This window comes from Lissotriton helveticus, chromosome 4_1 (genome assembly GCF_964261635.1).
Source record: "Lissotriton helveticus chromosome 4_1, aLisHel1.1, whole genome shotgun sequence".
Classification (NCBI taxonomy): domain Eukaryota; kingdom Metazoa; phylum Chordata; class Amphibia; order Caudata; family Salamandridae; genus Lissotriton; species Lissotriton helveticus.
The window spans coordinates 204,857,783-204,873,430 of record NC_136063.1 but is presented as its reverse complement, the minus strand read 5'-3'; the positions used below and the strand labels follow the sequence as shown (position 1 = coordinate 204,873,430).

The 15,648-nt window shown below is 43.0% G+C and overlaps 1 protein-coding gene across 1 annotated transcript in view; it reads right to left on the bottom strand.

The window, feature by feature from the left end:
* TRAPPC9 (trafficking protein particle complex subunit 9) overlaps positions 1 to 15,648 on the bottom strand; it is a 2,424,721-nt gene that overhangs the window by 2,197,512 nt on the left and 211,561 nt on the right. Inside the window, exon 8 of the mRNA XM_078686702.1 lies at positions 9,279 to 9,495. Coding sequence (XP_078542828.1) covers positions 9,279 to 9,495 — 217 coding nt within the window. The remainder of the gene's footprint in view (positions 1 to 9,278; positions 9,496 to 15,648) is intronic.

Below are 15,648 nucleotides of genomic sequence, written 5' to 3'. Positions count from 1 at the left end.
AGAGTCTCCTAAAATATCTTTGTCAACCATGACCAGGAACCCATATGACGGGGCATAGCACTCCCAGATCTGAAACTGTATTTCTGGGCAGCAGCTTCAGGTAGTGAACGACTGGTCAGAAGGAGGAAATGAAATTCAAGGACATCACGCTACTGCAGACATTAGTAAAGAGCAATGCAGAGCGGCAAGTGGTTAAAGATCAATATATGCCTTGGTTTCATAAAGATGCAATATAGGTTAAAGTTCATCAGAAAGCAAAAACACGAGTTCAGCAGGTTTTTTGTTAAATAGAAAAATATGTTTACAAGCCTTGAAGAGATTATAATCACAGCACACAAGTCCATTCTCGTTTTTAATTGAAACATGGTTAAAAAAATGTTGGTCAAAGGGGACTTTAGTCTAAAGCATACAGAGTCAGATACGTAGTCTTGGGAACAGAGCATTAAACTGTACACACTCAGAGAAAGGTGGTAAAGGTTTCATAAAAAGGTTGTTAGAATTATCTTCAATCTTCAATTGATCTTTATTTCGACTTTTTCAGCCATAAAAGATACATGTAAAACAGAACAGCCTAACACACAACATATATATAGCATATCCAATTTAAAATACATCTTATTATAAAATACTAAGATCATTTCCAATAAAAAAATAAAAATACATAATACATAATAAAAGAGTTATGTCACCAATTGCATTATTCCTCAAAGGGCAAAGTCATACACCATATTAGTTGGCGGAGTATTTACATAGTTTAGCTACTCATAACGGTTGACCAACCTTCCTTCTTGAATAATAAACTGATAGGAGAAATCTGCTAATACTAAATACGACAATTTGTAGGGTATTTGTCTTTGCAATCCTATACGCCTGAGAGCATGTTCTTATTCCTAGGATATTGCACAAGGCTTTAACCCATTTTTTTCTTGCTTTGTCGTACGCTGAGCAGAAGAAAAGGATATGTCTCTCGTCTTCCATATACGAGCCTGGGCACATCACACACTTCCCCCGTATAGAGTCAACCCCGTCCCCATTTTTCTTAGACCAGCGTTCAACATTACTGCTTGTCATAAGATTCCCGTACCTAAACTTCAGGAATAGAGACTTTGCGAGCGGAGGCTCAATCTCGTCCAGAAAAGACTCGAAAAAAGGCTCTTCCTTAAACTTTAGGAAGCTTTGGGTAAGGGATCCATTACTGTTACCGGTTACTAGACGGGTTGAGATGAAAGACCAAAATATGTGTTTCACCATGAGTTTTGCATTAAATGGTAACCCTTCCGGGCATTCCCAAAACTGTGATAGGCCCAGGATAAAGAACCATTTTTTTTATATGTTTGAGCCATACAATGGAATGTAGAGAATCAAGACCCAATATCTCCTGGAGTCCTTTCCTATAATCAATTAGTTCAGGGGTGGACCATAGACGTACCCAGAACATTAGTGGTCTTAAGGTTGCATAATTATCAGTTCTTTTAAAGTTCAAATCCATTTGGAGTGGAATCAAGGGGGTGCTTTTAGGGACCCTTACGATTGATCTCATGAATCTGTTATCCGGTCCATAAAAGCTATCTTTCGACCACGCTCCCCAGATCTCGGCCCCATAAAGGGCAGCAGACTGTGTTTTGAATTTGAATAGCTCAAGTGCAGGAGTAATACTTTTACTTGAGCAGTTTTTTAGTTTGCTGATAATTGGTCTAACATTATGGGCATATGACATCTTGCTTTTCTCAATTTGGTCTTTCCAGGTTAGGTTCGAATCTAACACTACACCCAGATAGGAAAAGTTATCCACTATTTCTAAGGTTTGGCCATCCAAACTTAGGGTCCCCCTATCAGGCTTGGGTGGGTTTAGAGCCATACATTTGGTTTTATTAATGTTTATCTCTAAGCCCTTCTTCATACAGTATATGCTAAAGGAATTCAGAAGGGTTTGCAGACCCTTCTTTGTTTGTGATACCAAAATGGTGTCGTCCGCGAAAAGTAACGCCGGCACCAACTCCCCATTAAGTTTTGGTGAATCGCTGGAACTACTGCTCAAATAATCAGGGATATCATTAACAAAGAGCGAAAATAAAGTAGGTGCCAGGACGCATCCTTGGCGTACTCCACGCTCTATGGGGATATCACGTGTCAGTTCTCCACATGGTCCCAACCTAATATTGGCATGATTCCCATCATGTAGATGGATTAGTTGGGCCAGGAGACATCCAGGAAGACCAGCTTCACTGAGTGACCTCCAGAGCAGATTACGAGGAACGAGGTCGAAAGCCGCCCTCAAATCCACGAAGGCGACGTACAAACGACCCTTCCTGATAAGCACATACTTCCAATATATACAGCAAAATCTAAACACCTGGTCTATGGTGCTGATCTTACCTCTAAAACCAGCTTGTAATTTGGTAAGTATGGCGTTTTCCTCAATCCACTCATTCATTCGAAACAATAAGTGTTTGGAATAAAGCTTTTGCAAAATGTCCATCAAGCTAATCGGTCTGTAGTTCGACGGAACCGACCTACTGCCCTTTTTAAATATAAGAACAACCTCTGCAGCACGCCAACTGCCTGGGAATTGGCAATTGCTAGACAGGGCATTGAACAGGTGATTTATATAAGGAGCCCAAACTTCGACCTCATGTTTATACAAATCACCTGGTATTTTGTCTGGGCCTGGGGCTTTGCTGCTTTTTAGGTCAGCAATGGCTCTTTCTGTCTCATTGATTGTAAAATTCATGCACTCGATTGGTGGGGAGGACCAGGGGGTGACATCAGACCCATTGTCATACTGTTTGTAGAGAGATGTAAAGTGATTTACCCAGGTCAGCTCATCTAAAAAAACATCCTTCACAACTCTACCTGCATGGGACCCATTAGCCACCAACCTCCAGAACCCCACATTATCTTTTGCTTTAGCTGCAGTCAGCATCTCTGCCCAAATCGACTCCTCCCAACTTCTTCTTGAGTTGTTTTGGGTAGACTTATAGAATTCCCTAGCCACTCTAACATCCTCCTTTGATTTGTTTTTTATTGCCATCAATAGATCCCTCTTGGCTGCTCTACAAGACTTGTCATACCATAGTTTTCCATGACACCCCATTCTCACATTTTGTTGGTTTTTTTTCGGCATTTTTGTCAAACATATTTTTAGTTTTTCAAAGAATACATGGTGGAGTTCAATAAAACTATCATAACATTCGGGTGAAAGAGAGTGATCATCTAGGGACCCAAAGATTGAGTCAAAGATTGAGTATACATTTGCCAGTGCATTTTCATGTTCAAGTACTTGGCACCATTTCAGCGCACGCCTATTATTACTGATATGATGCTCATCACATGAATTTAGGTTTGAAACCTCAGTTGTTACTTGGGAAGGGGTTTCACTGAACAAAGTACCATCAACCAATAGTTCCAGTGGGTAATGATCACTCGCACCCCTAATAGACACCACGAAATCCAACATATGTTGCCAAATGCACAATGAAACAAATATAAAGTCCAGATTGCTTGTCATATTGGACCTTACAAACGTGGGACATTTTAAGAGATCAGAGGGGAAACGACCATTGCATGCTCTAAGACTGTGGTCGATTGTTAATCTTACCAATTGTACGACCAATACAGAGCAATTGACAAATTTTGTGCTCTCAAGTTGGGGGATATTATTTGCAAGGTCTTCCTCCTCAAGAATGTCCGCGAATCCCAGGACGGGTTCGAAATTACAATTAATATCTCCGCCCATAATTACTGGGACCTCACTAACCACCCTTTTTAAAAAGTCATCTAAAACTTCAATAGTGGGAGATTTTTTAGAGTGCATGGAAGGTCTATTATAGATATTGATCAGATAACATTCTTCATTTTTTACAGATGTAATTCTCAACGCCAGGATGTCCAATGAGCCTGTGTCAATTATTTTGATCTTAATCTTTAACGTGACTTTGGCCCATATGATAAGACCCCCCGAGGGTCTTCCCCTACTTGCTTGGACAGCCTCAGTACCATAGGTTTTGTATCTCATCCTATGGGGTATATCTATTGCCCAAGTTTCTTGTAAGAAGCAAAAATCACAGGAATCTATGTATTCTGCCCATTCCGGGTCCCTCAGATTTTTACATACCCCCGCAATATTCCAGGAGATAATAAGCAAAGATGATTTTGCCCCGTTTGCAGTGCAGATGGGATTTACAATCAATTCTGGTCCCATCGTTGGGTCTTTGACTGTTTCATCACCATGGTACGGAACTAAATCAAATGGCCGGTCCACTACACAGTTAGGTACAACATCAACTGAACCAATCTGATTTTCCCCTCGATTATTCATACTTGGCGCAGTACCATGCTGCATATCTAAGGCCCCTTTTTTAGCTTGACAATCCTTAACACCCTCTCCAACTCGAGTCATTGTTTTTGAATTGACAGATTTACTGGAGATACCCTCAGTATCAACTAGGCGATCACTGGCGTGTCCACTAGGGGGCCCAATTCTCTGTATAGGGAGTCAATCAACTCCATCCAGGGGACTGAACCTATTGTAGGTAGAAACACCATTCCACCCAATGCCAGTGCCATGTCTGCCATGTCGCGTACCAGGCATGGAACGGTAATTAACCGTAGTCCAATTGCCTCCATTGTTCGCATGCCTCAAAGGAGGATAAAAGAATGACAGGGGCCTTACTTCGGGCGTGGAACGGTAATTAACCGTAGTCCAGTTGCCTCCGTTGTTCGCATGCCTCAAAGGAGGATAGAAGAATGTCAGGGGCCTTACTTCAATGGGGGATGTGCCTGCATAAGCAGTTTGTGAGCAAATATGTTGGGCGGTAAGAGAACCTTCAAAAGAAACGACAATACAGTCTCCCACGATGGTTTTATGTGTAGGACCGATCCACGGTACCCTTCTTACCATGAGGATTTTACTTTTAGTATCATTTGAAATGGGCTTATTCTCATTTAACCAATATATTTTTCAGGGACAAAAATGTTTCCTCATATTGGTTATCTAGCTCGGGAACCCCAGTTAGTACAATTACAAAGGGGCTTGCATCAGGTGGAAGATCTATAAATCCCCCCCTGGGAATTTTGCTAGATTGGGAAGTCTGGTCGTTTTGTATAGTCTTTTCCAATTTTTTGTTTAAAGGGGTCACCCTAGGGGTAGATGCTACACATACAGGGGGTTTGGGAACAATCAATTTGATAGGGCACGCATTTTTGGTACCCGCAGATCCTGCATTTGCTACAAAGGCAGGACCTTTGCCATTCTGGTTAATTGCATTATTACCTTTTGGAGGGACCAAGGGAGTAGCAGAAAAAGTATAAACTTGGGTCGCTCCACGATCAGCTACTTGGGGAACACTCATTATAGTAGTTTGTTTAACACCCATATTTGTTGTAGTAGGCACGGGGCAAGTGGAAACATGAGAGCTGCTAAGGGCAGCGTCTGGAGGCTGTGGTTTTATGCCACAAGTGTCTAAGCTAATACTGGACAGGGTGATAATACTTTTCTCCAATTCCAATAGTTGGTTTTCGATACTAGATAACCTAACTTCGAGTGGCTTTAATAGCTTTTTTAGAGTCTCCCATACAGTTTTAACAAAATCCTCCTTCCCCCCTTCCAATTCTAGCAGAGATGTACCTGTTTTCTCTACCATTGGGGCATCATGCACATCAATAATAGCGACATCGGCTGTACTATTAGTTTCCATCACATTATCTTTTTTAGACAACTCTATGCTGGGTAATGACTGAGAAAATAGATTGTTCGTACCCCCCTTCGGATTTGACCAAGCTGTTAAACACTGGCTTTTTGCCACTTTAGTTTTTTTCCTAAGGTACGCTGACCCAAACTTACATTTTCTCTTTAGTGTTAGCATTACCTTAGTGGGATACAAAACTTTGTTGATGCCCTCAGTGTCTTTGGTTTCATTGTCCTTCAGTGTCATATACATATTAGGAGATGGTACAGGTAACGTCCTCTCGTGCGTTTTCTCAGAATGATCCGGTGAGACATTAACAAATGGCAAAATTTCCTCGGGAGCTGGATGAACTTCGACCGGTATAACAAAAGATTTAGTAGCAGCAGAGCGTTCCGGAGTCTTAGCTAAGGCAATGCTACCTAAGGAAGATTTTTTGGCCAATCCTAAATCAATAGATAGTCTCCTTGCTTCCTCCAGCTCCAAGGAAACTCTGTGCTGGAGTTTGGAGATCTCATTATCAATGCTTGTGTTGGTCCTTGTTATAAAATCATCCAGAGTTCCCGTGACTTTTTTAACATTCTTAGCCGTGTGACGAGTTACACGTGTAGACATTGTTCGAAAAGTTACCCTGGTCAAGAAGATGGGGCAGTAAAGGATAATACAAACAGATAAATCAGCCACTCAGCCAAGAGGAATGGCCCGGTCCGGTCTCTCTCGGTCTAGAACGGGCCCGCCCTTGTCCCGGGCTTCTCCCGGCGCCCTCCCGCGCGCTCCCGCGCAGCGGGTTGAGTCACTTGTTTATGTTTGTTGCTTGTGAGAGGGGCGGAGCGTGCAGGGAGAGCGGCCCAGGTGCTTACAATTGGGTCTGGCGGGCGCTCCTGGGACTTGAAGTCCTGCGCCCGCACTCGCTCGCAGCCCTGCACGTGTCCCCGCTGTCCCTACCTCCCAGATGAAACACTGGCCCACGGGTGCTGTTCTTTGGCTGGCAAGCCCCCAAGGGCGAAGCGGGACCCGCGGAGCGGGTACCGCGAGCTGTGGCAGAAAGTCCGGTGAGGAAGCAGGAAAGCAGTTGCTAGAAGCGCTATGCCTTGAAATAAACACGAAGTGGTGACACGGCGGTATCAGGCAGTGTTGAGGCATAAATACTGATGAATGGGAATGGTGGGGCGGAGCGTGCAGGGAGAGCGGCCCAGGTGCTTACAATTGGGTCTGGCGGGCGCTCCTGGGACTTGAAGTCCTGCGCCCGCACTCGCTCGCAGCCCTGCACGCGTCCCCGCTGTCCCTACCTCCCAGATGAAACACTGGCCCACGGGTGCTGTTCTTTGGCTGGCAAGCCCCCAAGGGCGGAGCGGGTACCGCGAGCTGTGGCAGAAAGTCCGGTGAGGAAGCAGGAAAGCAGTTGCTAGAAGCGCTATGCCTTGAAATAAACACGAAGTGGTGAATTATGATAAAGAGAATGTAGAGAAAATGTTACAAGTTTAAAGGACACAGATGAGGATGTTTTTGTAAAAGTATATTATTAACTTTTGAACCGGTCTTGACGTGTTATTGACTTTTTATGACAATCGTGCGTAAGTCATTAATTTTTCAGCTATATAAACAGATGCCAGCATGCGGCAAACTAAGATCAGCTTTCAAAGCTCCACGGAGGCGACTGATCTGCTGGCTGTAATAAGTAAACCTACTTCTGCTTGCCAAGAGAAGTCTTGTCTCTTTTATTCCAGTTTTCCTTCAACACTGGGCATGTGCCTCCCAACAGGATCCGAGCCAATGGGCAGATAGGCACAGTACGGTACTAAGGTGTCTACGCAAGCCAGCTCTATGGTAGCGGCAAAATCAGGGGAGATCTGACCCTGACGAAGGCAGTTGTTCAAATATGGAGGAAATCCATGTGAGCAATGGGATGGGAGGGAGAGGTGATATTAAAAAAAACCTTATTGGGATCGCCCGTTTTGGCACATCTGCAGGGCATAAATGGCAGAAGGCAGTGGACATACTGAGCATTTTGAAGCTGCGGGACATATGGGACTCCCTGGGAGTACTCCCATTCAAAGAACTGAAATAACAGTACGAACAGTCAAAAACACAGCATTACTGGTACACCCAGGGGGAATATGTCCTGAGGAAATACATAGACAGGTTCATGGATGTGCTTGAGCAAATGCCATTGGAATTTGGTATATTGGCAACACCTCTCCACAAAAATGTCATATCCCAGATTTACCATCCACTTGTGAGTAATACTCACCTGCCGACATGGCATTCAGGAACACGTGGAAGAGCGATTTAGATAGCTTTCAAGACAAAGACTGCGTGGAGGTGTGTCTATACCCATGGGAGGTAGCCATTAGAGCTGGGTTCCATTAAATGCAGTACAAGATTTTACAATGTGCATATGACTCAAGGAACAGGTTGCATCGCATGGGGAGGACAAACACAGACTGTTGCCTTAGAGGCTGCGGTAAATTGGGCACACTTCTCCATAGACTTTGGGAATGTCCATGCATACAGCTCGTTTGGTAAATGGTGAGCCATAGAATTTCCTCAGCAATGAGGTAAGACCGGTCACTGGGCTCCCATGGCTACATGTGGTATTTGGAGGGGGCAGACCAGGTCAAAAAGTAATTTACTATGGTGCAATGTGACCTTTGAGGTGGCCAGGAGAGGTATTGTTAGACTGTGGGGCAGCCCGGAGATTCCGGGAGTGGAACGGTGGACTAGATATATCGGGTACATGGCTGACCCAGAAAGTTTGATAAGGTGTGGAGCCCCAAGCGGCCATTACGAAACATAGACAAATCTAATTCACCAGATGGATGGCATGGAAATGGTCACTTTGTGGCCATGGATTGTAAAGGTTGGCATTCCGATGGGTTGAGAGGTGGGGAAATGTGTTCTGTCCAGTATGCTGTTCAAAATGAAAGATTTCCCTTTTTATTTCGAACTCTCCTTTAAAAACTTTGTGTTATGTAAAACCTCATGTCGGACAGTTGCTCACTTTGAATTGTTTATTATCATTGCAATCTCGAACAAAGATTAATAAAAAATAGTAAAAAATAAATAAAAAAAGAAAATGCTTTGCGTACTTAACCTTTTATTATGTAACCAAAATTCAGGATATTCAATTACTTGCTATATATGGTCTTGACAGTGTATGTTTGGAATTCGATTAGCAATCTATATAATCTATACATTTATTCTTAAAACCTTTATTTATGCAGTTTCATATTTCAACCTAAAGTGCAACGTTAACAAGTGCCATCATCACATTCAAAGAAGAAACTTAGGTATGTAACTACCCATCAGTAAATCAAAATAATTTTCCAGCGGTCAAGACATATCATAAAATATAAATATTAAATTTGCAATCAAAACGCACTTGATATATAAACTATATTAACGCACAATTTCATTGTTGTCCTAGGTATAGCTAAATACAAAGATATAAGCGTTCCCACACTGATCAATATTAAAAGATACAAAGTCAAACAATCTGACACAATTGTTCCATAGCTCAGGATGTCACTAAGGTGAAATAGAGGCCTGTGTTACTTGTTTTGGTGTATAGCACACCAATGCCCTCATGCTTACCCTTACTGAAATCTTTGGGATCGAGGGAGAGGCTGTAACCAGGAAGAGTCTCCAGGAGAAGTTTATAGCAGGCCCTCCAGCCCGGGTCGGATATGCTTGGCGCCACGCACTGCATCGCTGCCACGCGTTTGAAGAAGGCGGACTTTCTGTGGAAGCCAATGAGCTCATAGAGCTCAGACAGGATGCTGTACCGCTGGATCTTCTCCTCTTCTGAAAGCTTCAGCACAGAAAAATAAAGAGGGAACAAGTTAAACCTTCTTATTGCATCTACACATCTCATAATAAGTCTTCAAAGGAGGTTAGACTATTAGTTGAAAACGGTATAAGACACTTCATTTATCAGTACCTCTGTAGAACTACAAATCTCCAGACTGAAACACTTCTTAAAACAAAGTTGGATTTGTGTTGCAAGAATTAGAACTATCCAACAACAGAAGACCCACCATAATCATGCATAATCAACCATGCCTTGCATTTGTTGGTGCTACATCCATTGTGCAATTCACCTTCACAACAGGAAACCTAGGTTGTATAGTCACTTTCTCCAGTGACACTCTTCTATTCACTATTTTATAACTATATGCTATATTACAAGGTATAGGGCCACATATACTGCATCAAATGTTGCTCCATTTCTACAATGTCATGAGAAAAACCCCAAGTATTTTCTTTAACGGAAGACCAAATTAACTAAACATCTTCTGTGCTTTGTTTGCAATCACAATGTGACACACCAAACTAATACCAAAGGAACTATCTTATAATTGAGATTTTAATTTATTGAAAGGTACCGCAGTTGCCCAGAAGCACAATAGCGGATGGGCAGCATGCTACACGATAGGGTGTGCTTGGTTGTTCGACTGTTGAATTGTAGTGCGGCCTATGTAAGAAATGCATCGGTGCCTTGCGTGAGGACCAGAGTGAGGTGACATTGCTTGCTGCGCTTCAGCGTGTACTGGAGTGACGACTGAGGGAAAGAACACCCAAGCTTTATATGAATGTATTGTTTCAAGTGGTTGGTAGGGTGTGGGTTATAACTGCAGCCTATTGTAGGGCTGTAAAGTAAATCTGATTTATTCTGGCATGTGAGCACGATAACACAAAATTACGTTTCTTAAACGTAAAGTGTGGCCAGTCGTACCACATGTGATTGACTTGTGGAGTACAAATGTGTGAAGTTCTACGTAGTCACATGAAACTAACTTACTACAATTTTATACTCCATGATTAAGAAAAAAACTCACCACAAGGCAATAATGTGTTTAATGGCCTAATTGCCCCCTCGGTTACATTGACAGCGATATCAGACAGAACAACTGTCTTGGGGAGATGGGGAAATGGACATTCTGCAATTAGCTCCAACTGAAAACTCAAAAGGTAGCAGATTTTGTGGCTTCCCAAACTAAGGTGCAGTCTTGTGTCCTTCACTGGTTCAAACCAAACGCCTGCACACAGAATTTGCCAAAGAGTTAATTCAAGACATCTTATTCTGTAAATAAATAACTGCCCGAGTGAAAAAAGATCCTTTACAAGTTCATGAACAACTGAAAAATTGGCATCTCAAATCAAGCCACTTAGAGATTTAAAAAAAAATTGTTTATTATTATTAATTTTCTAGGAAAACGATACAAAAAGGAAAAACAACACGGCACAGTACACTGCATCATTGAGGCACATAATCACGGTTACATCATTCCTTCGCATTATGTAGTACAATAGAAGGGATCTTAGATCCGAAAGGCACAGTGTCTAAACCTGGGTACCCAGGAAGAAGTTAAGGTGGGGGTTGTTCGGGGAGCGGGGGGGGGCAAGTGCAATAGACAGTAGGGCCAGCAGTGGCGCTATCGCTAATGGCCGGTGTGTCTCCTACGGGGGAACTCGAAGAAGCCACTTACATAAATTTGCTCTAAATTCAGCCATAAGACTGGGTGTACCATTAATGACTCTAATGTGACTGGTTCTCACAAACCAAATCTTTTCCCTTAGAGATTTTATGACAAAACTGTCCAGGCCCACCAGGAATGACAGTGATCGTGCATTGCACCAAAGACAGGGATTTAAACAAGTACTGAAGATCATAATGTAAACATATTTAACTACACGCCAACTAGCACTGCCACACCTCCTCAGATACATTTCAAACATGATGAAATCAATACAAAGAGCTGAACTGTGATATATAAGATCCACAATGCAACGCAAAACTAAATAGAGAGGAAGGGCTAGTAATGCCCTGGCACACACCCATAAGACATTGATGCTGGCATGTAGGGGCAACCTATGCGTTTAGATTGGTGGATACGGGGGCACCGCCTTCACCTTACAACCAGGATACTGAGCAGGAGGCTGGCTTCATTAATCACGTGGGATGACAAGTCAGAAGATTTCAGGATTGCTATCCTTAAGAAGGTCTGGATTTCTGGACTTCGGTCAAGATTGCCTTCCAGAATCTGATCAGTTTTAGACCGCTGATGATCATATACTATGGCGCGCAAGTAGCACTCTTACAGTGTCAGCAGGCAGGAGAGGCGAGAAGGTTGTTTTTAATGTCTTTTCTTGCATCCATATATGAAGTGCTGAAGGGAGCATGGAGGGCTCTTTAATGGGACTCTCCTTATCATGCCAGTTAACTTTTGTTGTTTTGGAGTTTGCAAATTTGTTGGTTTAGGGATTCGTAAATTATTAATGCTTTTTAAGGGTGTGTGTGTAGGTGTGTAGGAGTGTAGGAGTGTAGGTGTGTGTGTGTAGGAGTGTAGGTGTGTGTGTGTAGGAGTGTAGGAGTGTAGGTGTGTAGGTGTGTAGGTGTGTGTGTGTAGGAGTGTAGGTGTGTGTGTGTAGGAGTGTAGGTGTGTGTGTGTGTGTAGGAGTGTGTGTGTGTGTGTGTGTGTGTGTGTGCGTGTGTGTGTAGGTGTATGTGTGTGTAGGTGTGTAGGTGTGTGTAGATATATATATATATACATCCAATATGCTAAAACATACATATAAATAAAGGAGTGGGCAGCAGCCCAGGCACACCTGTGACTGTAGGACACATATATATATATATTTTTTTTTTATTGCCGACATGCCAAGACCAGACCAACTGGCTTTGCCAGTGCTTGATTAGTATTAGGCCCAATGTCAAAATCTTTTTTTGTAGGTATGCTCTTTATGGTCCGTCAATGGTCCTATCTCTTTTATTCAGCGTTTCGAACGATCACTTGAATGTGCGACTTTGGCGCTAAGCATCTCCTTTCTTACCTTAAATAATGTACTACTCCTTCAAGTTATTCATAATAATGAGTGTTACTTACTTAGTAGCCACACTAAGTTATAGCAAAACCAGGGAAGATACATATGTCCTCTCGCTTTCTGAGTTCAGATGATGCGCTGCTTTAACAGGATCTCTTTTGTTACCCAGGAACTGGATTATTTTATTCCACGAATAGGGTAGCAAATACATGGAATACCCTCCCAGCAAAAAAGGATAAGGCTTATTTATTTTTCAGGTCTCCTTCGACCCCGCAGTATATATTAATTTTTTTGTGCTACGAGCCACTCGGGTTAGCCTCGGTGTGCTATGTATGAGAAATATTGGTAGAGGGATTAAGGGCCTGACTTCGATCTTGGCAAACGGGTTACTCCATCACAACGGTGACTGATATATCATCTACCGATATAAAAATCCCATTATATTCTATGGGATTTATATTTCGGTGGTTGGGATATCGGATCGCAGTTGTGACGCAGTAACCCATCCTCCAAGTCTAAATCAGGCCCTAAATAATTGTATAGTTTGCAAAGATAGCAATTATGGCAAATAATCCGAGACGAAGATGTAAAAGTCTTAGGTAGAGTCAGAAGATGGGCCTCGGGTGGAGTGGCTTGTTTTATGGCTTAACTCGGTTTAATTTGAGTTATATAGCTACATGTACACTCACCTACAGCCAGAGGCTGGTGGGCTACATCAATGCTGCAACAGTAAGACATATAGAAAATCAAAAAACACATCTCTACCCCCAACTCCATCACCTATACTCCAGCGACCACTGCTAAGAAGAGACATGACAATAAACAAAATAGTCCAGCCAGCAATGGGAAATGGTGGAGTCCATCTCAAGGCGAACCCTCTCCCTGGTAGCTCCGGGCAGGGCTCGTTCGTTACTCCGCGCCATAGGATTGTGTGATACGGGTAAGCTCCCTAAACTCATGAACCAAGAAAGTTATGCTTTGGTTCCAAACTTTCTCACAATGACCCTCTCTCCCCTCCAAGCCAGCTGAGGTTTTGTCCATTCCCAGCAGTTCCCACATTCAAGTGAGCCATGCTCTGTATTTCAGGGCCTTCTCCTTCCCCCATACTGCAGTGGAGTGGCCAATCAGCAGGCCCAGGTCTTCGGGAGTCAGGCGGCCAGCTGCTTGATGCTAGCATAGGTCTAAGCAGAGTTAAACAGGACAGAAAGTAATTTAGAATATGTAGGCGGACTGTCCTTTTTTACTACCAAAACCTGTTTTGGCCTTGCTTTGGCTGAATATTAAAATATCTCATCCAGTGGTGAATTTGTATAAAACACAAGTGCCAGGGCTCTCGCCAGGAGGCAGCTTGCACCAGGCCATTTCTCCTGAAACACCACCGCCTCAAACATGAAAGTGGGGTGAGGATGTGGCGTAATGGTGGTGCCGCCTTCAGTGCTGGGGAACGAGGTTCTAGTCTTGACATCAGGTCAACATCTGTGACTCAGCGCAAATCACTTAATCTCACCGTGCCTACCAAAAATGAGTATGTCCTTGAATTGGTGCTCATGAAACTATAGTGTTGTGTTGACGATTAAGTGCCGGTGCTGAGCCCCAGAAACCCCTGGCTCAAATTAAGCGCTGATCTCATCACTTGAACACATTTTTAATGAATTGGACAAAACTTCCTCCTGAATCCCACTTCCAGCAGTAGTAAAGCATACAAAAAGATGTGAAGGGTACGCCAATGTTACCTGGAACTAGGAAACTGGGGATTGCTGGAGACCAGATCTGAAGTACCGCAGACTGGGACTCCACATGCCAGGTATGCTACCTTGAAATGCCAGGTGTGATCACTCAGGTTCTGTGGATGGCGCTCAGACTATTACTGGTCTTAAGCGCCACCTGTCCTTGCTGAGCACCCAGAATACTTTGCTTGCATGCTCACAAAGCAAGCGGCTGCAGACTGTACATCAATGGTCCACGTCATGGGCGGCTCTGCTGGATAGTGGTCCCTGCTCATGCTTGGGTGCTACGTGTGGACATATAGTAGACAGTCTGGGTGTCACCACAGCTACCAACAGAGAAATGCGATCACTGGCCGAAATGCGGCCTATTCTATATATTGTTGGAATTCTAGTGTAATGATGACCAGCCTTAATGCAATGCTTCCACTGACATAACAATGGCAACTCGCAGCATCTCTATAATATTATCATACTGTTGTCTGAGGACTTAGCCTATAGAACTTGTGGATCTGACTGCATCTATTCATGCATGCACTCACCCATTCATCCAGCCACATATTGTATTGTAATTGCTTTTTTATAGCACTTACTACCCTTGACGAGGCGTTGAAGCGCTTTTTCGGCGTGTAGCACTCTACTCCGGAACCCATAATGGATTAGTGGTGCATTAGTATAGTAAAATATGAAAATCCAATTGAGTGGTGAATAGGTTAGTCAATTATTTGCACTGAGAAGGATAGTGGAGGGATAGAAGAGGGGAAAAGGTTTGCATTTATATAGCGCTCAACACCCCTGATGGGGTGTTGAAGCGTTTTTTTGGCGAGTAGCACGCTACTCCGGAACCCATAAAGGATTAGTGGTGAATTAGTATAGTGAAATATGAAATTCATTTGAAGGGTTTCAATGCATGCATCCACTTCTTCAGTCAATCACCCATTCATCAATCTATCCACTCATCCATTCACTAATGGCTCATTCCCACATCCACACATAAATCTGTGAAGAACCGCTACTTCTTACAAAATAGCCAGAATTATTGTGTCTGAATATGGTTGATAAAAGTATCAGCAGGCATAAATATTTACTTGAATATTGTTTACAAAATATCCCGTATGAGGTTAAATATCAGTTTTTACCTTGAATGGAGAAATAATGTTTTGTAAAAGATACTGAGGACACAATATTTTTGTCAGACGATATTTAGCTCAAGTTAGCCACATATCCCAGAGCCCTTGGCTTTCCCAATGCTTGTTCTTTACAGCCGGAACTCCCCATTCATAAGTGCTCTGGCGGCCCGGTTTCAATTGTGCTACGGTTATTTCATTAAAAGAATTAATAGCGCAAATATGGCCGATCAAATTGTTTACTGCATCTGTGCCAGCCTCGAATGTGCAGCCGGCCAGCCGCGTGGG